The sequence below is a fragment of the Aulonocara sp. 'chitande type north' Nkhata Bay genome, linkage group LG2 (assembly GCF_057382095.1).
Source record: "Aulonocara sp. 'chitande type north' Nkhata Bay isolate Kocher_YH1m ecotype deep benthic linkage group LG2, A_spYH_male_GT1.1, whole genome shotgun sequence".
Classification (NCBI taxonomy): Eukaryota; Metazoa; Chordata; class Actinopteri; order Cichliformes; family Cichlidae; genus Aulonocara; species Aulonocara sp. 'chitande type north' Nkhata Bay.
Genome location: NC_141345.1, coordinates 28,240,796 through 28,262,615, shown reverse-complemented (window position 1 = coordinate 28,262,615; position 21,820 = coordinate 28,240,796). Strand labels below are relative to the sequence as shown.

Genomic DNA, 21,820 nt, shown 5'->3' with positions numbered 1-21,820 from the left:
AGGTGCACATCGCTGAGCCTGGAAAACAGTATTGATGTCATAACCCAGAGAGACTTTATTTTCCAGAGAGGGAGAAGGTTCCTGCGGCTCCATATAAATGGTAAGGATCAAGACAAGGGAGAAGCTGTGGCTTACCTACCACTTCCCCCTGAAGAGACACAGAGTCTTCTAGCGCCTAAAGAAAGGAGGTCACAAGTTTGGCAATGACTGACTGATATTCCATTTTCTTCACTAGCTGCTTGGTCAGGGCTGTTAACATTCCTCTTGTAAGCACCACCTCTATTTGGCTCGAATGTTAAATGTTTGCACTCAAGGTCTTTCCCTTTCTGTTTCTGTAAGTGAAGTTAACACTCAAAACAATTTGTACTGCCAGGAGGTCGGAGTCTGAGAGGGGAGATATTCTGCATCATAGAAGGCCAAGGATTTTGATGTCCAGTAGTCTCTGTGAGATTGATTAGACTGTGGCATAACAAGGGTGCTGAATCTGTCGTGTCTACTTGGAACTCACCCAGCTTACAGGACTGAAGGAGTGCAGCTTCTGAATGATTGTGTTCTTCCATGATATCACTTTGAAGTTGACTTTGACCTTTTAGATACCTCTTTATCTTTTCTGCTTCTCTTACATTTGTGTGAAATGTGGCTTCTGGAGTTAGGGTGAACTCACAGTGAACACATTTTTATAGTTCAATCCTTGAATCCAAATTAATGTTTTTGCCAGGCGTTCCAGAAAGCAGACATACTCACAATATACTGAAGATCATAGATTGAATAACCCATGTCCTTCATGCACACAACTGAGTTTTAATAGTCTGTGTTATTGTCCCTTATCATATTTTCATCCTCACTTAGCAGATGGGAAAAACAGGAGTTGCATAGGTCATATATGGCATCACCTTATCAGCAGGTAAAACTTGCATATCTTTTAGATAATGGGGTAAACTGAAGTCAACATCTGTGTCAGAACGTAACATATGTAACTCATATTGTCTGTTTGCCCACAGTGTGAGATGCAGGTCACTACTTTCCTATTTTCATTGTCTCAAACCATGCCTTAAAACCTTTGCTTGACCACAGTAATAAATTGTATAAACTGTCCTTATTTGATATACTGGAATGAGCAGACATAAACCCAAGAATAAAAAAGTCACCACCAGACAAATCATCAAGCCAGCTGGCATCAGATTTGCTTTTCAGCCTTTAAAAAATATATATAAAACTCACTGAAAAGTGATGTAACACCAAAACCGTGGAGGCTTTAAAATGATAACCAACAGGGCAGAGAAAGTGACAATAATAGAAAGTGGGAAAATATGGCTGCCCTCATCTAAATCAAACTATGATTCGAGTATTGGATCATCAGTCACATTCATTGCCGCACTTCAAGTGTTTTATGTGTCTGTTCAGCTTTGTTGATTTATGTGTGCACATGTATTCACTCTGATTTCTCATGTGTACTTCTATCAAGATGAGAAACAAATACATCTTTGCTTTATAAAGGTTTGCTTGTCCTTACTGGGGTTTCGTTTTAGAGTTAGGAGGAGGTTTGGAAGTGAGATAGAACCTTGAAGATGAAACATTTTCAATGCAAAACAGAAGATGCAAGAATGAATTTCTTATGCCAAAGACACATTTTTTGTCATTTTGCCTTCTTCTGCAGCACAGTGGATTTTTTTTAACAGGTGACCATGATGTGATTGAAGCGCAGACTTTCAGCCTTATTTCAAGAGGGTTTTTTTGCACAAATTTGCATTAATCTTGGTTTCATCTGTCCAAAGTCAGAGCTGTGCAGGCTCTTATAGATGTTTTCTGAGCAAAATTCAATGTGGCCTTCCTGTTACTGCTTGTAAACACTGTTTATTTGCATTCATAAAGGCATCTCTTAACTGTTTCTTCACTCTGATAACGGCCTCCCTCATCTCGTTGGGTCTCACATTTAAGGTGAAAAGATATGATATACAGACTCAACACTCTGAATCATCTTCAAGTACATCTGTTTCATTTGACGTGAAATAATGAAAAAAAAAAAAGGCTTCACCTGGCCATGAAACTGCCAACTGTGACAAATGGCCCATTGAATTGAAGCTGAACTCCTAAAACTGGACAATTACTACATATTGTAATATTTTTTCTAAACCATAAAAGCCAACAGATAATGATGGCAGCATTTACAGATTAAAGAGTGCTTTCATGGAATTTGCTCCACTTTATTTTTCACACTGTGTCCTAAGAAGGAATCATCTGGCAGAGTGGGAAGACGACCAGAGACACCCGTGAACGGAAATGATGCACTCAGCCTTAAACCTCACCTTTCCTCCTGCAAACTGCATGAAACCGAAAGCCTCTACCTGACGCTGCCACTTCCACTGAGCCCCGAGTACCCGGGCTATTCCCACACCCAAGCAGACATGATTCTGTCTCTGTTTCTGTCGGGTCCATGTCTCATGTGTCTCTCTCTTACACCCACATCTCATTTTCCACGAGTGACAGTGATGGCCTTTGACAGCTCAGAACATGACATGGCCAGCAGCCACCCAGCATGGCGAGAGGGAAATCCCTATAAAATAAATATTACACACATATACTTCACTCAGGGAGACAGGCAGGGGACAACCTGACCTGCTGACACGTTCACATTTAACCCTCACACTGCTGAACAAGGAAAATGTAAAAAAAAAAAAAAAAAATTGGAGAAAGGAAGATACATAAACACCCGTATACGTGTGTGGGTATCGGTGTGGGTGCAGGTGAAGCAGGCATCTCATTTTCTTTTTATATATACAAGCAAGATGGAGAATCCATGTACCCTGTCAGCTTGAGACAGCCTCCTCAGAACACAGGGTCTCACTGACAAACACGCACACACACACACACAACTACAGTTCTAGATTTGCACATTAGAAATGTTGGCTGCTCACAAGGAAAAACTCTTGCCTCTGCTTTTCAGAGAAAGGATGTGGCGTCTGATTTTAAATTTTTTAAAAAGCCTTATTTTGCTCCAAAGATAAAAAATGTCTAGGATCAGCTTCTCAGCATCTTCTCAGACATAGTAGAACAGGCTGCCCAAAACATGTCACCAACCCGGGCACATCCTCAGGACAGAAAAGGCAGCCACTCATGAGTGAGTGGAGAGCAGTCAACCAAGCAAACACGTGGACATTCAAACCAGAACTTTTACCCGAGGTTTTGGGCAACTGAAGTTCTACTGTAGGAATATTTTGTACTATCTGAGTACTATCAAGGGTGGGTATTGTTGTGGAAATTGTTTTTGACTTTAACTTCTATATTGTAGTTTTCATTTTGCAGTTCACTTCACAATTACTTAAAATGTTGGAAGAAATTGAATGTTCCTACATTAAGAGGGCTTTATGTGCCATTAAAATTTGGTGAACTTGCCTCATACAACCATGGGCAGGAAACAATAGCTGAGTGGCAAAGAGAACACGAGACAAGGCAGATTATGCGCTTCACGGGAGCAACTGGGTAGTTTTAGACCAAAACCCCCTTATTTCCCCTTCAATGCAGCAGAAGCAAGTCAAAGGAGTGGGTGGAGATGCATAAGTAAAAAGACAGTGGAGAGGAAAAAAGTGGTGAGCACAACTGAAGGAGAGAGGAAAAACAGGGTAGTGCAGGAAGCGGTCGAGAATCACCAAAGTCATTACAGGAAGGACAAAAGTGCTAGGAAGGAGAGAAAAAGGCAGAACATGAGGTTGTAGATCAGAAGATGCAGGTCTAACAAGAAGTGTAAGAAAGAGGGACTGAATGAAGATTTGTAGGAAGATGATATATTTAAAGAAGAAAAAAAAAAAAAAAAGTATGGGGGGACTTATCAGCCCCAGGTCAAGAGGCTTCTCACTTAATTAAACATGAGTGCAAAAGGGTTTTAGGCGCTTGATCATCAGTTTGAACGCCATCAGAAGTGTTGGATCAGCCCCAATAACTGTGACAAGTTCTCAAGGGAGGTGGGGATGGCAGTCTTGAAGAGCAGTTACACCACCCAGTGGTCACCTGAAAGTTGTTACACCTTCTGAAAAATAGGGAGTCATCCACAGCAGCGGTCTGTAGTTTCATGTTTAGAAATCCAGCAAACCAAACATGATTTTTGCTGCTGAATGTTAAAAATAAAATAAAAAGGAGAAAAAAAAAAGAATATACAAATTACTACATTTAAAAAGTCCATATCAAGCCTTTTATTTGGTATACAGATATTCATAGATTTATACAGTTTATATATATATATATAGAGAGAGAGAGAGAGAGAGAGAGAGAGAGAGAGAGAGAGAGAGAGAGCAAGTTTTTTATATATATATATTTAACATGTGCCACTGCAAAGTCACAGACAAAATTATTTTTGCCAAGAAAAAAAGGAAAAGAAAAATATATGTGCTTAATTTCAAAGTAGTGCTGTGAAGCTTTTAATGAAAGATGAACAAAATCGGAATGATGAGGTAACTGCAAGGAAGGAAAATAACCATTAATAATAGCTGAATAATAATAACCATAATAACAATAATAATAATAATAATAATAATAATAATAATAATAATAATAATAATAAACTGAACAAATAAGCAACCAAGAACTATAGTGGCAGCATGGACCCTTAGTGTCAAACTAGAGAAAAGGTTTAAGTCTATAACATACATACACACATAGTATGCATACAGACAGTGCATAAGCATACAAACAGGAAGTAAAGTCAGTCACTCATGAGAGCAAAAAGCTCTCACATGTTGTTTACTTTTCTCAACAGAAAACTCAGACATGCTTCAGGAGATGTTTAAAAAAAACAAAACAAAAACAAAAAAACACTCACACTCTCTCTCACACACACACACACACACACACACACACACACACACACACACACGGCCCTGCATTACAGAATGGGCCCAGCAACAGTTGCACAGGTGTGGTGCATGCACGTGTACGCGCCCGCACGCGCACACACAAACACACACTACAGCGGGAGATACTGGAGGACTTCTGTGCATTTGCATGGTAGAAAAGTGCGAGAGGAAGTCATCCCATGAAAATGACATTACATGTACGAGGGGATGCAACATTTTGGCAAAGAATGAAAAGAAAACAGGAAGAGAGAGTGCTGCACAAACATATAAGATTATGGTCACAAATATATAAGGTTGTGGTGTGAGAGTGTGTGTGTGTGCGCGTATGTGTGTGTGTGAGAGAGAGAGAGAGAGAGCAGGCAGTGCTGAACATGTCTGACAGACATTAAGGAGTGTCTGGCTCCCTCGTGTGGTCACTCCGAGTCTCTCTGGACCTCTGAGGCATCCGCTCGACAAATGGGGCACGTCCTGTTGGCCTGAGGGAGAAAACAGCAAATTAGGTTTGAGAGATGGTCCTTATATTCAGTCAGGATACTGATTTCATGTTCCCACACTTAGATATTTTATTTTTTAATCAATATGCAACCCTTTTAACCCAATTTACACTGAGGCTTTGTAGAGTGCAGCGTGTGTCTAAATCATAAGACTAGTATGATCAACAAGAACTTTGTGTTCAAGAGCCTCATTTAGCATTTTCAGTGGGAAATCACGTGTTTATGAAATCTTCAGCACCTTCTGACTGTAGTATCCTGGGGTTAGTGCGAGTTCACAGATTTCAGTAAATCAGATGAGATGAATTTAGAAACATTTCAACACACTTGGACTGAGCCTTGCTTCTGCTATTTATCAGATCTCTTGAAGAGTGAGATTCTCACTAGAATCCTATAATTAAGAGGTGTCTGTGTATCTTAATACATGTGTGCTTGGACTGATTAGGTTTGTGCCTTTCAGCAACTTCCAAAAAGTTTTCCAGGTATGTTATGTAACACTTTGCTGGGTGACTTCTGCCCTGTTCACACATGGTCATGAATGATGTTATTACATTTAGAAAGCTCTAATTTACACTTGACATTAGAATCCATCACCACATGTGTCTTAAGTGACAACCTGTGAGCGTCTCTCACTTTCCTGCTTCATTTGCAAAAAAAAAGAAAAATGTGTGCCACTTCTCTCTGCAGAGACCAAAGTGATGCAATTTTCAATACTAGTTTGCCAGAAATTAATGTTAGAAGAAGAAATCACAACAATATTAGACTCTGTTTATTCTTTGATACATTCCTGGCAAACCAGATCACCCAAGGTGTTTAACACACTCATAAACTGTCTTTATCATTTACAAACATTAAAAGGCACTGTGTATCTCATTTGAGAGCCAATGAGCGCACTATTATGCTTGCACAGAGGTCATCAATGAGCAGGGCAGTCTTTCATAATGAGGCCTCAGGCACAATTTCATGCTCACTTGAAAAACAAAGTGACCTTATGTGGCTGAGACCAGCTCAAAATCTGGTTTAGGTTATCAGATCATCCCTTAAAGTGTCTTGAGAGGACTCAAATTTACACTTGGAGTGAGCACTTATTTTGATGTTAATGCCATGTGTGAACAGTGATGTGAATCTGTTGCCAAACAATGCGCAATAAGCCTTGGCTAACTGTAAATATGTGTGTGTAACAGAGATCAGCATAAGCTGGTGGGCTTCATGCTGGACACACGTACCCTCAGCCACTTGTCGACGCACTTTCCGTGGAACTCATGACTGCAGGGCAAAACTCTAAGCAGTTGACGCGACTCAAAATCACTCATACATACCACACACCTGCAATGAGATAGCTATTAACACACAAATTACAGCAAAAGAAGAGACCTTTTTGACACTTTCTAAATGACAGACAGTGCATTCAGGCAGATTTAGTTAGGCCAGTAACTTAGGGTATCTGTGGAAATTATTTTGAAAAAGGTCACTTGGATGTACGCTTTACTAAAAAATATGCACATTTTGAATGTGAACATATTTCTCATGGTATCCAACCCCATTAGAGAGAGTTTATGGGTGATATTAGTGTGTTAAGCCCTCAGAAGCTTTCAAAACTATAAATATGCTAAATAAAATGTACAAAGACAGTCTGTTATCGATAAAAGTCCACAATGAGATTCTCAACCCTGAGTAGCTGAAAAAAATAAATAAATAAAAAAATAATTAGGATAATTGTCCATTATTAGCAAGTACATCGTTTCTAAAAGGGAAGTACTCACAGTGTTTGCTCAGACTGATGGTTATTTGGATTAAATCGATAAGAAGGAAGCTGTTCTATGTCTCCCTTGGTCAGTCCCCGGAGTTTAGCCTCTCCCAGGCGCTCAGCAAGGTTCAGCAGAGCCTGTGGGAGAAAACATCAGCGACAGTAGAATTAGAGTCTCTCCCCCACCCTGCACACCAGGAAATGCAAAACCAAAATGCTAAAGAATGGCAAGAACAAACCTCATAATTTTCCACTTCACCATCATCGACATCCAGCTCTAGACTGATTGCAGGACCTGGCTGGACTGGCAGCATTGATCTACAGAAGAGCGATTTAACACAAACCAAAACATTAATAACATAGTAGTTAATTCAGCTCTTGAATCATCACAATACAAAGTTACTTTTTGTACTTCACATTGCAATAAAGTTATGTTTTGTTGTCACTGCTTGGCTGTATAGTACAAAATAATGAAAATTAAGTCAAGGTGGCTCACAAACAGTCAAATCCAGGAGTGGAAATTGAAAAGTACCTGTAAAAATGACAAATATCATCTTGACCTTAAACACAGTTTGGATGAAGACTCATTAGGGGATCAGTAAAATCTAACCAATAGCCTGCACTGCAGTCATTGTATTCTTTGTTTAAATAAATAAACTCTGTATTAGTTCCTTAGCCTCAAGGGGATTTTCAATGACCATGCTCAAGTCTTAATGGCTGCATCTCATATCTCGACTTTATTAATTTGCTTTTATTTTGTCGGTGTGGACAAGATTTGTTCTTCGGTTCTTTTAAACACGCAGCAAAATTAACATATTTATCAATAACACACTAATAAATATTCACATTCCAGCAATAAATATCAGGTAAATTAAAAAGAATGAGCCGATTTAAAAGTCCTTTAATTCTGCAGCTGTCCACCGGTAATGACTGAAACACATACAGTAAGAAAGAGGGAAGTCATCAGTTTTATGTGGTTGTAGGTAAGTAGCATAACAGCAGTGGCTGCAGTGACTCCAGACATGGTCACAAAAGTATAGGAAGACTTGGACTATCATGTGGACATATGCTGTCTGTCTGGAGGGGGACGCACTGAGGTTTTGAACAAAATTTTATATTCAGCCATGTATTTTAAAATTTACCACAAGCTTCTATGTCCATTACTTCAAAAACAATATAATCTTTTGAAATCAGATTATTCTTTCTGATACACTCTGGATATTTGTCTAAAGATAATTTTAAAAAAATCATTCTAAGTGAATTTATTCCCCGTTCTACTTACAGGAAGTAAGGCAAGAGGCTGGGGTGGTAAGGCGAAGGTGGCAGCTGCTGGGAGCGGTACCGTCGCCCTGGGAGACGGCGAGGAATGAAGTTTGGATAGGACTAGGTGGAGAGATACAACAAATACAAGTCAGATGATTTGCACAGCATTACATTTTTTTATATAACACTTCAGTGAGATGAAATAAACATATTTTATAAATTATTGTAAATGCTCACCACTCCAAAGAATTCCTGTGGCAGGGGGTCATGGGACAGGAAGTGGAGTTGTGTGGAGTGTGGGGTGAGTGCAGGGTGGGTGGCAGGAGGATAGTGAAGCCCAGCACCCAAAGACAGATGCTCACCAAGCAGCTCAACATCATTCTCTATCCTCTGTAACGGCTGAGGAGATCAAGGACAAAATGTTAAAATTCAAAACATATAGGTGATATTGCCCAGGATTTTTCCTGTTATTACAGCATAAGAAGCAACTTAACAACTTAATAAATTTAAGTAAAGAGTCTGAATGGGATTAAGAAAGAAAGTTTCAACCTTTGAAATACAAGTGTTTACAAAAGGGATAAAGAAAAGAAATAACTGAATTCAGAAAGAAAAAAAAAAAACAATTGAATTATCTCTGAAATCGTTTTTTAATCAGTTAATTGGCAGCTGCTTTAACATGTAGCCAATGCAAATGAAATAAAGTTTTAGATTAAAGCTGTGCAAAGACAAAATGTGCACAAAAGAGCTGTCAATACCACAGTTTCAGTACATATACTCATTTGTTACCAAAACTCAAGAGTACCACAAACTGCTTCAACTCTAGTGTTTAAAATATGCATCACCCATTTAGCTTGAACTTCGTAAGACGTTTTTATAAAGTTTACAGTTTTTGAAATTCCAGGAGGAATTTTGAAAGCTTCCCAGAAAGATCTCGACTGACTAACTACTAGCTTAAATTAAAACACCTAATACAAAAGCTGTATTTGATACCAAGTTATCAAAAGGTTTCCCACTCACCGAACGGGCCTGCTGTGCTGGATATGGTCCAAACTGTCCAGGCTGAGGCAAATGAGGTGGATGGTGGGAAAGATGTGTGGGGGTATGGGTGAGATGAGGTGGAGGGAGCAGGAAGGCCGGATCACTGGACAACAGTGATGGGAATGGGTAGGGCATCGGTAAGTGCTGTACAGAACAAGTCTGAAGGACCTAGCAGAAACACACAAAAGTTTCACTTGTTAAAGTATGTTACAAAAAAGGATTTCTTAAATAAATAGATAAATAAAAATAACAGAAGAAGATTAAGTAACATTTAACAGACATGATTTGAATTCATGTCGATAAAATGCTTATTTACACCTATAACTACTTTAATTCCAAAACAAAAAATGAAATACAGCCCTGTGAAAAAGTAAGTACACTTTTGCCACTTCCAAATTAGGCAGTGACGTAGATGCCAGCTGGTGCTAATCAAATGCACTAGATTAAATGAAGATCAACAAATTATGATCGGCTCTTTAAAAGCAGAAGTTTTGGCTGTTTGTTGGTTAATTAGAAAAGGAAAGAACAAGCATGGGTTGCCAAGAGAAAGACTCTCTAAAAAACACATCTGAACAAACTACAACACTTCTGAAGAGCATAGATTTTTTTGTGTTCAAATCATGCATGCATAAAATGTATTCATAAATTGATAATACTTTTGTATGCTTTTGTTCATACTTCACGGAAAAATTCAGAAACCCCTCTGACCATGCGTGGGATCAAAACTACTATCCTTTTTTTCGCACTATAAGACGCACTTAAAGTCCTTTAATTTTCTCAAAAATCGACAGGGCGCCTTATGTATGAATTCTGGTTCTGCTTACTGACCTCGAACCGATTTTATGTGATACACAACGCTCAAAAATCTGTCAAAAAAATGTTTTAGTACGACTCTGGTAAGCTACGAAGCCACACCACTTGATGGATTGTCGGAGCATTACGACTACCGTAGTCAGGAGTCCCAAAGTCAAACGAACACTGCGACATCAGTAAGAGTTAAAAACTGTCTAAATTCTTTCATCTTTAATAAAACGGTCAGCGTTAACAATGAAGTTTAATATCCAGGCATCCATGAAAACAGAATGTATTAAATTTAATGGAGTTAGAAGCGAGCTCGCTAGTTTCCACCTAAACATGATATACCATGTTCTGACTGAGAGATTTCTGAAATAATTCAAATGTACAGCTCTGCTTTCACTTCCAATATAAATAAAAACATGAAACTAAACAGCAGTGACTCAATAAACATGAGGGTTCCGGATGGTTGGAGACAAATGCAATAGCATGGCAGGATGCTGTAAAGGGACCAAACTTCAGGCAGGAGAACAACTGAGAAAATCCATCCACAATACGAGGTTAGTCATTAATATACAACAACATGGGAATAGAGCAGCAGCGAGAGAATTCAACATTAATGAATCAATGGTACGGAAAAGAGGAAGCAAGAAGAATGAGTTGAGTAAAGTTTGAGTTATCTGACCGTTTTGTTTTGCCTAATGCACCTTATAATCCGGTGCGCCTTATGGTCCGAAAAATACGGTACTATTTATTTTATTTTTTTTTTTATTACCTCCTTCAGGTAATTATTTGCAGTTTTCCCAGAACATCAGCCACAAAATTCTCAGAATTGCCATAAAAATAACTTGCATGTAAAGAAAACAAAATACTAAAGAGAAAGGCCATCTTTTCTCTAGACTTTATCCTTTTAACAAACATATTCTTCATTTAATATAATCTTTTTTATCTTTTCTTTTTCTTGTAGCCAAACTTTTTTTTAAATTAGTATTATTTTCTACCTTGAGTCTCGGATGAAATTATATTCAGCTCAGATATTCAGTTTAGCAGTTTCTCCCTTAAGAAACTGTCACTATTCTCCCCATTTCACCATAAGGTTAAAAAAAACAAAAAACAACAACAACAAAAAACAGAAAATCACCAAAAAACGTGCAAAAAAGCAAAAACACTCACGGGAGGAGGGACGCTGCACACAGGATAGTGTTGACCACTGAAGACCACAGAGCATGCTGGGATCTGCTGTGGGGCAGAGCGAGGTGGCAGGCCAGGTGGCGCTCCCGGTGGTGTCACAGGATACGAGACTGGAGCCGAACCCTAAATATGGAGATCAGCAGAAAAAAAAAGGTCTGCCACTTTATGGCTGTAAATTTTAATTAAAAGCTGGATAGCTGGAGTTAGCAGACTTAATCCACATTGTCCGAGTTGTAAATAACAAATTTTAAAACTTCATGGATCACTGCTAACACCACAGATTTATACTTGTTGTGGAGCACAAATCAAGCAGATGATAACCCTGAGGTCTGCATTTCCCTGCAGCTGAAAACTCGTTATTCCATTTTTTTCTTTTTTGTGTTATCATTAAATCCATTGTTCATTATGTTTTCTTTTCTAGAGACAAGTTCAAAATGCTTACTTTAAGACTGCTGGATATGTGCATTAAAATATATGTATTGATTTATGTAAAGATTATGTATGCATGCATGTAGAGATGAATAAAACACAAACAAGCCAGATATATTAACAGACAACCCTGCATTAACCTTTTACCTGTATGATCAAAACAAAATTATATTACTAATTAGTCTCCATCTACAGCCATAAATAAGTTTTTACACCCACGAGTGATAGGCTTTCATTTTCACATTGACTTGTTTGCATCTTAGAGTGTTATTTGCACCCATCTCTCAATCTTAAGCAGAGTTAAAAAACAAAAGGAGACAAAAGCACAGAAAATGATTCAGTTAACAGGAATTCAATTATTTTTCTTTCCTAAAACAGGTTACATCATCTGCTTTGAACCCACCTGCTCATGAAGATCCAACACCACACTGCTTTGTTGCTGGGAAGGGTGGGCGTGTGGGTGCTGTGGATGAGCTGCAGGGTGCAGAAGCCTGGGAGAAAGGTTTGGAGACTGGTGAAGAGGCCTCGGGGAGGGATTTGGAGGATGGTACCCAGGGCGTTCTTCAGGCCCGGGCCCTGCCCCAGGCCCTCGGGGAAGCTGCTGGTTATAGGGTGGGTAGCCCTGTGAAGGAGCCGGATGGCGGTAGTTTTCATCCTGATGGCCAGGTGAAGGGCCGTTATGGGAGTGCAGGTGGTGGTGGTGATGATGATGATGGTGGGCATTGGGGTGATGGTGGTGATTGTTGTTGCTGTTGTAGTGGTGATGGTTGTTGTTGTTGTGGGAGTGGTGGTGGTGGTGGTGGTGTCGGGTCAGACGGTCTCTCCGGCCACGCTGACGTCTCATTGGAGGGCTGAGGTGGAAGAAAGAAGGAAAAACTAAAGAAGAGGCAGAAGGAGTTATGCTGACATTTGCATCATGAAAGACCTGATAAGCCACCTATGGCAACATGACTAAAACTTTAATTCCTAATCATTTAACCAAACAAGAGTCAAAACCACTCAACAGGCAGATTAGTATTCAAGTTATTAAGCTTTCTGAAATGGAATTTTTCATTCAGATATTCAAATCAATTCTAACATTCAGACAAACAGCCAAATACACTATAACAAGTGAAAATTCACAAATGCATGCAGATTGCAATGCATCAGAGCAAATTGCTGTGTATCTGATACCTTAATACATTCAAGTATTTTGTTTTTGTAACCTCAATAGACCTTCCTGATTTAACACATCTGATTAATTTAATTATACTAGAAAATATGAGAAGACAATACTAAAATTTATTCCAGTCACATAGAACACAGACACTAATATGCCACAAAATATAAGTTGCCAGCTGCCAACTAATAAAACTGAGCATAATAAATATTAATACAGACAAATTCAAAGATACTATTGCAAGATCTCCAATCTGTCATAAGTCATTACATTTACAGGCTGAAAAATTAAATTTATTAATGAAGTCTGTTTGTATGCATTTGTGTCAGACACAAACCTGCGACGGTTTCGAAGGGGTGTGTGGCATCGCTCTGGCATGTAGTGAGGGTGTGGTCTGCGACTCGGCGGCAGCTCCCAGGGGCGAATGGGAGAGGAAGGAGTTGAGGGTGGGGCGGAGTTTAAATCTAACATGGACTGCTGGGAAAGACGCTGCCTTTTTGGGCTTGGGCTGTCTTCCATCTGGACACAGAGGTGAGGGAGGAGAGGAAACCACAAATGTTCGGTTAGAGGGGAAAAAAAAAAAAAAAAGTGAGAACAATAAGGGAGAGGATGAATAAGAAAGAGAGCACAATGAAATACAAATTCTATTTAAACCAGAAAAAGAGCAAGGAAAACAGGCGGTGGTCATGTTTCATACTTACTTTGTCCCGATCCTCGCTGCACACGTTATCTGAATGAAAATGTAGCACTCCTCCTGCCGGCCGCACAGATTTAAAAAAAAAAAAAAAAAAAAAAAATATCATAATCAGATAAGACAGGACTGAGGAAAACATCACAAGACACATGGACATTTGCAAGCCAAGCAGACAAAAATACACCACCCGCAACACACAAACATACACAGGTAACTGGCTGCCTCTGGCATTTTATTTTCCTTTTCTTGCCTAAACATTTCTACAGACTTCACACCACAAAGTCCAACGTAGAAAACAAAAATGTGACATTTTGTTACACAACCAGAAAAGTGCTTTGCCCTCCCATAGGGTTTGTCTTCTAAACAAACTTAAATTCTCTGCTTTAAATGAGCAGACAAGAAAGCGAGTCATCTCTGGAAGATGTCACCCTGGACGTCTCCTCGCTAGCTGTCACAGCCAAGTCACTCCCTCTGATCTTACATGAAAAGCCCGCACGTACACACACGCACACACACACACACACACACACACACACACACGTATGTATAACACGCCAGAGCAACTTTTTGATTTTTAAAATGTGACCTACTTCAAATGCAAATAACTACTTTACCCACTTTTGTAGCATAAAGAAGGAAAATTATTGATAATGAAGATAAGGAAAATAACTAACATAAAAAGCGATAATAGGTGCTATTCCTATCATGCAATAGTTCCAAACATTTCCTGAATTCAGCTTCTCAAATGTGAAGATATGCATTTATCCTGCAATCTAAAGAGATCTTTTGGCAAATTATGATGGACATGCTCATTACTACTTTTTTTTTTTGCATTTCACAATACATTTAACAACTGAACCCCCTAGCATTAGCCCATAAACTGGAGTGACCCTATACCTGCTGACTATCCCCTTCACGTACAAAGTATTAGCAAGAATCTTGGCTTCAAATGTCATGTTGACCCACTTTTAGTGTGCTAAAGATTTTCTAAGCAGGTTAGTCAAGCACTATCAGGTTTGCAATGACAGCTTTGTTTCTGATAAAGAATCTATTTTATAAGATCAACAGAGCATCACTAAAAGGGATTGAAATTAGTATGTGCCCCCCGCCCAAAAAACCTAAAACTAAAAATAACATTGCTGAATAAACCACTAATGCTATAAACGTAATCTCAGAAAAACACAGTGCTCTCCTATCTGTTTATCTAACAGTCCACATGTGCAGTCTGGAAGCAACATGTGCATGCAGACCTTTCAGCAGCTTAAGAAGGATGTCCTTGAACTTGGCTGACAAGAGTTTCCTCTAAGCAGTTCCCCAAAAAACCTTTAATCACCAAAAAGAGGAGGGGGGGGGGGGGGGGGACTCCTCCCCTCATGCTTTTCTGTTTCTTCCTCTGTAAACCTCTCTCATCCAGACAGCCCTTTCTGCCTCCTCAGAAACAACAGATCTGAAGGCAGCCCCCTACCCCTTTCTTGTCTTTGCGACGTCACTCCAGAGCCATGTGAAGTCTGCCGATAGTGACAGCTCAAAGATGCCCCGCTAGTGGCTGCGGAGAACAGAGGGACGGGTGATTGAGTGTCTAGCCAACATTTGGGCCAGTACATTGGCTTACATGTTTATTCATCAAACCATCCCTTTTTCTTTAGACCTCATAGGGTTCTGGGCCTCAGATGGCCATGCAGTTTATGCAGAATTAGGCCGGTATATGCTGATTCATCCCGGGAAGCTAGGAGAGGGGATGGTGAGTCTGACTGGACAGGTTCTGTTGGTGTGTAGATGCGACCTTGCTTCCCTTTGAGCATGGCTGCTGATGGGAGACTGACACCATTTCTTTTACAACAGACAATTGAGTCGAGCAGGGTAGTGAACTCAGAGCATCAGCTGTCATCAAGAAGCAATTTGTTCATGCTCTTTAGCTGAAGTTCAAAAACTTCAAGTATCATGTGGGAGAGACAGGATGTAATCAGAGAACCACTCGATTTACAAATAGAATCTGCAGATGAAGATGTGTAAATATGTAACTACAATGTCAGCCAGCTATTACAGCTATACCAAGTGATGACATTGCTTGAAAATGGAAGAGAAAAAAATAGGAGGAGAAAATAACAGAGGTAAGGCAGTTAGATACATTTTTAACAACCCCAAATCCAACCCTGTCACATTCTGCATAAAGTGATGCCAAGAGGCGTAATACAGTGACATGTACAAACAAGACCTGGCAAACAAAAAAAAATCTGTGATGCACTTAAATATACACAGTGTTGCTTTGCTTACACACAGAGAACATTTTACACACAAACCCCTGCCACAAAGGATGAGGCATGTGCAGCTGCTAAGAGGAATAAGAAGACAGCTCACACAGATGGGAAATATAGTGCTGAAGTCATTCACACAAACCCTACTTTGGTCTGTCAATTTGGGAAGCGTGTGTTTCTGTGAGAGTCTGTCTATGTGGCTCATTTTGGCTGTTTGGCAACAGTTTCTTCTATTACGACATGGCACCATTAAAAACCTGCTTTCATTCATTCCCTGCACTTTTGTTTGCCTTTGAGGGAAGCCAGTCTAGTTTTACAGAGGGCTTCCAGTCACTTTTCACTGGAAACTTGCTGAACACTAAAGAGTGGTGCCAGTGGTGAGATAATAAACAAAAAGAGGCTCATGTGCAATCTCAAATGTTATTTTCTTTTATGAGAGTTTCATTCACTTTTTCCTCTTCTGTTTACATTTTTTTCTGTTGTCTCGTTGACGAGTTTGGGTTTGGTAAAGAAACACCGCTAACTGAATAAACCTTTGATGGAAACCGGACAGTACAATTAGATTTGATGTGAGAAAGTGATGAAACAAACAATGAGCCCACACAACTGCACTCAGCAACATCAATCTTTACTTGTTAATGGCTAAATACAGTAAAGAAAGACATATTTGACTAATCTGAGACAATATCAAGCTTTACTCAGGGTAAAATGCAAGTTGAAGAGTATAATGCTTAAGGATGAAACAAGGAAAACTGTATAATGCCAGCCTGCACCACAGCACTGAAACTAAAAATAAATCACTATCGAGAAAAGGACAAGCCTTGTTTCAAGGCTCCAACTGCTCTATTAATCAGACTCCTCTCATACATGTCTTGCAGAAACTGAATAAGAGCATGTGGGATGTCTTAACCAGTGGGCTCATGCATTTGTCTCTAATCTGATAAATGAAATTGCACTGCTGCTCTATAGCGAACACGATTACAGTCTGAAGAACTTAAAGATTTGTTTTATTCAATGTCAAAAGCAATTCAACTTTATCGCTAAATATCTCTATCTAGATAACAGTAATCTGAATGTTTTTGGTGTTACTTTCCTTATACTGTTTAACTGCATTCATACGAGTAACACGATGTGATCTGGAGGCCTTAAGCACAACTGTGCTTGGATTAGCCTTAGGAAAAATCTGCAGTGTGAAATGTCTACTAATAGCCAAGATCATTTGCATTCTGAGAATAAAGCCAGACAATGACATACAAGGAAAAGTTTGTGACCTATTTGCACTCTATTTCTAGAGATGTGTGAACAATGCACACTCCAAGACACACTGCAATAAGAGATAACCCGTTTCCTTGATCCTTAACATGCATTTTACATTTTTTTTGTATTTCTGTAAAGATTAATAAAAGCAATTCTACAAGTTTAACCTTTGTATTTTTCAAAAAAAACCAAAAAAAAAACAACAACAACAACAACATGCTCCCTGCCAATTTTAAATATACTTTTCCCCAAATGTGAAAAAAGTCAAATATGCTTATTCAAACATCAATCATTAACCGTTACTTGGATGATAAAACTAAGACATATAAAAGTCATAGTCTTCCAGTTAAGCTACAAATAAGTTTATACAGGGAGAAGTTGCAGGCCAATAGAATAATATTATTTTTGATTTATCTGCAGTGCTTAGTTTCTACTGTGGGCAGGGCAAGTTGAATTCTGGAAATAAAGTCAGCTCAGGAGGTAGAGTAGGTCACCTACTAATCGGAAGGTTGGGGGTTTGGCAAGATAGTTTGGCAAGTTGGGCAAGATACTAACCAGAAGCTGAATGTCAGATAAAAAGCACTTAAGCCTAGAAACAAGTGTTTGTGTGAATGGGGCATGTTGAATACAGTGCTTTGAGTGCTCAGAGAGAGCAGAAAAGCGTTACATAAGAACCAGTCCATTTTCCAATGACATACAAGACAAAGTTTGTGAACTTGGTTTTCCCTATTTACATGAGTAAACGCTGACCAAACCTCTAAAGAAAAGAGACTGCTGCCTACCGAGCAGCGACCCATAGCTGGCCTTTCAAGCAACAGCTGGCAGTGAAAACACCAAGCCTTTTAAGCTGCTAGTGATGAGGCTGCATCCCTCAGAGGAGGGATCCATCCTGTGTTAGTATGTAATGTAGATGCAATGCATCTAGCCGGGCTGCAGGCCCCGACTACTTAACCCTGCTTACCGGCTCCGGGATGCCTGTGAGCTCCGTGTGAAGAGTGGCGCTGCGCCCCTGCGGACAGGTAGCTCCCCTGGGTGTGCTGCTGCTGGTTCTCGGGGTAGCTACGACCTCCGTGGTGCGGCGCCCAGCTAGAGTTGCTCTGCTGCGGGTAGTTCACCCCTCCGCCGCTGGCGCTCATCAAGCCCCCGTTACCGATCGCGTTAGCGCCGCCGTTGCTTCCAACGCTGCCGTTCATGGCGAAATGAAAGAAGCCAGACCGAGACCGCGAACGAGTCCTCGGGGGGTCCATGGCTAGAAAAGGACGACGGCGGTGGTGGATGTAATGTGACGTACGGGCAGGTGCCTCGCTCTTTAGACCGCTTTTCCGTCTCTCTCTCTCTCTACCCGCCCAGTTACCTCTGACGATCACCTGCTACTGCGAGTGTTTTCTGAGGCATTTAAAGCTATTGTTTTAATGAGATGAGACACCTGAAGGCAGCAGGTTCAGGGAAGCACAGCCCTCGTATGTCGCACAAGCACCATCTGCATCGACTCCATCCACTTTCTCCTTTTTGCTATCGGTGCCGCTCAACTTAACGAAAAACCGCTTATTATTTTCTTAAACCATAAGGATTCAAAATTAATACAGCTGCATACAGTACAACAAAATTATGTTTTAACTCTCCGTTATCGTCAGTGCTGTCCTCATTACTAGAACGGTTTAATCATTTTCTGCGTCTCTTTTGTGTTTTCACAGTCAACAGTCAGGCTTTCCCCACATTAAATAAAAGTATTTTATAAGCACTGGTCGCACAGAATTAAGTCTTATATCAGTGAAACCATTGCCGAGACTTATGCTGAGGAACAACTGAAAATAATAGCCAGCTCTGTGCCACCAAAAAGCCAGCTAAATAAAACACTTCGATCCGACAACACAAAACATAAGCAAGATGGCTAGCTGTAAAGCGTTAGCGAACTAAAAACAAAACACAAAAAACGGCCGCCCGGTAGTTGCTTGCAAAATAAAGTTATTAGCATAAGTTTTTCAATAAATTAGAAGTAAACCACAGCGGCTTGCCTACAGTAAACAGAAAAGTTACACCCCTCTGCGTTTGCTAACTATACCTACTCGTTCATTAGCATAAATTCGATTTTCCAGCTAGCCCAAGGCTAACAGGAAGCGGGGTCTAGAGGGGAAAACAAGTCCAACAGTGCCGACATTACGAGCTAGCGAGCGTCGTTCCGTGTCAATGTCAGGCTGGTCGGTGAGCAAAGCTAAATAGCGAATATCCTATCTACATGAAAAAGCGAACAGCTACCTCGTCCGTGAACTGAGGTGGACAGTATATGTCTAATTTAAATCCCCTCTCGCATTCGCTATCGAGTGTTTTCTCTGGTCAGCGGGGAGTGTAGTGGAGATCAATCAATGGAAGGTTCGCATCGCTGTCAAGTCATCATCAATCGATAGCAGAACGACATTTTGCTAAATTGCTTTCTACTTTTCATATAAAATTATACAAAGTCGCTAGAAAGGAAAAGTGAAAAGTGACGAGAGCAAAATATGTCTTATTAGCATGCGCCAAGGTCGACTTTAACTACTGGCTTGTTTTCGGAATTGACTATTTTTGTCTGGCCAACCGCAGGCGTCAGCTCCGCTCATTAATTATTCAGCAGCTTCAAAGCAGAAATACTATGAGACAAGGCTTTGAGAGCCGCTGGCATCCCGGGGCTTTTTCAGCTGGATGTGCTCCACATACACGGATACTCACCAATGCACTGCGTAAACCTAAGTCCGTTTATTCGGTTTCCACGCAGAAAATATTTATTCTTGTGCTGTGATCACAAATTATACAGTACTGTCCAAAAGTCTTGAGTCATTATTCTTTATATTTTTCTAAGAAATGAGAAATAGGGGCAGCAAACATACAGGGAAATACAGTATATCAGGAAAACAGAGTTTGTACAATGGTCATGAGATTGAAAGTCAATATATGTTATGGCCACCTATATTCTTCAACACAGCCTGAATTATCTTAGGCAAGCTTTCCTGCAATTTCTGTAAGTCCTCAGGGAGAGTCTTCCAGGCTTCTTGAAAGACAAAGATCTTATTTGGATATTGGCTGCCTTTTGTTCTGTTTTCTGTCAAGACGATCCCATACCGTTTCAATAGTATTGAGATTCAGGCTTTGGGGAGGTGCTTTAACTGCATCGGCAGTGTGTTTGGAATTATCAATCATTCAGGCCTGTTTCCTCAAAATATTGAAGGACTCACTGCACACCATACTGAGACATGCCAAGTCTTAGGCTAATAGCTTTTTGGGAATTACCTTGTTAGTGCAGAAATAGTATTTTATGCTTGTCAAACTGTTATCTTTGGCATTTTTCATAGATTTGGCTTTTTTTTTTTTTTTTAAAGGAACAAATGATGTGCCTTTGTGACAGTCTGGTAGTAAGAAAAATACGTTACAATTCCATTTTAAATTGGTTTCTTGCTAGGGCCTCTGTTATTTGTAGATACAACACCGGTTCAGCCCTAGATTTAGGTGCCTTTTTGTGCTTAAATGATTCAATGTAAAAAACAATATTCCAATGTCCAAAGAAAAACTTTGAAAGACTTTTGCTCAAGGCTACTTTAAAACAATTACAGAAAAGTCTGGCACTTTAGAAGGAAAACAAAACGAAATGAGTGATTCAAGACTTCCACAGTTTCTCCTTTACAGTATACATGTAAGATAAGATAAGATAAGATAAGATAGAACTTTATTAATCCCTCGGGTGGGTTCCTCTGGGAAATTCGACTTCCCAAAAAAGCACAGCAACGACCGAAGTTACAGTTACAGAATTGTTATATATATATATATATATATATATATATATACATACACACACACACACACACACACACACACACACACACACACACACACACACACATATATATAAATACAGAGACAAATATAAATAAAATATACAAAGGGGATAAATAGAATAAATAGGAATAAAAAATAAATAAAAAATACAAGTGAATTGCACATTTCAAGTATTGAGTCTATTGCACTGTTGACTATTTACAAAAAGTATTGCACAAGGTATTGTACAGTGAGGTGAAGAGGCACTACAGCTTAGTTGTTGCCCCCTCCTTTGTCCTCCTGTTTCCCCTCCCTCTCCCCTCCAGAGAGGAGTTAAACAGTCTGATGGCGTGTGGGACAAAGGAGTTTTTAAGTCTGTTAGTTCTTGTCTTGGGGAGAAGCAACCTGTCACTGAACAGACTCTTCTGGTTGTTTATGGCCGTGTGCAGAGGATGCCCAGCATTGTTCATAATGTCCAGCAGTTTCTTTAATGTCCTTTTCTCTGCCACTGTCACCAGAGTGTCCAGCTTCATGCCGACCACAGAGCTAGCCTTCCTGATCAGTTTCTCCAGCCTGGATGAGTCCCTCTTTGCTGTGCTGCTCCCCCAGCACACCACAGCATAGAAAAGTACTCCAGCAACCACCGACTGGTAAAACATCCTCAGGAGCTTCCTGCAGATGTTAAAAGACCTCAGCCTCCTGAGGAAGTACAGTCGGCTTTGGGCTTTTTTATACAGGTGCTCTGTGTTGCATGACCAGTCCAGTTCATTGTCCACCCACAGCCCGAGGTACTTGTACTTGTTGACCACCTCCACCTCCTCTCCCTCTATCTGAACCGGCAGTGGACCTTCTCTGGACCTCCCGAAGT

General features: G+C 40.0%; 1 protein-coding gene across 1 annotated transcript; it reads right to left on the bottom strand.

Moving 5' to 3' along the window:
* Positions 1-4,254: 4,254 nt before the first annotated feature.
* Positions 4,255-19,541, bottom strand: LOC147338105 (E3 ubiquitin-protein ligase RNF38-like). The gene is made up of 12 exons (XM_086257953.1): positions 18,128-19,541; positions 13,662-13,714; positions 13,298-13,479; positions 12,205-12,652; positions 11,355-11,495; positions 9,366-9,554; positions 8,586-8,747; positions 8,368-8,468; positions 7,325-7,403; positions 7,102-7,223; positions 6,565-6,664; positions 4,255-5,323 (listed from the first exon to the last, which is right to left on the bottom strand). Exons 1-12 carry the CDS (start codon positions 18,411-18,413, stop codon positions 5,261-5,263), a joined length of 1,926 nt encoding a protein of 641 aa, XP_086114079.1. The 5' UTR covers positions 18,414-19,541; the 3' UTR covers positions 4,255-5,260.
* Between the last annotated feature and the right edge of the window lie 2,279 nt (positions 19,542-21,820).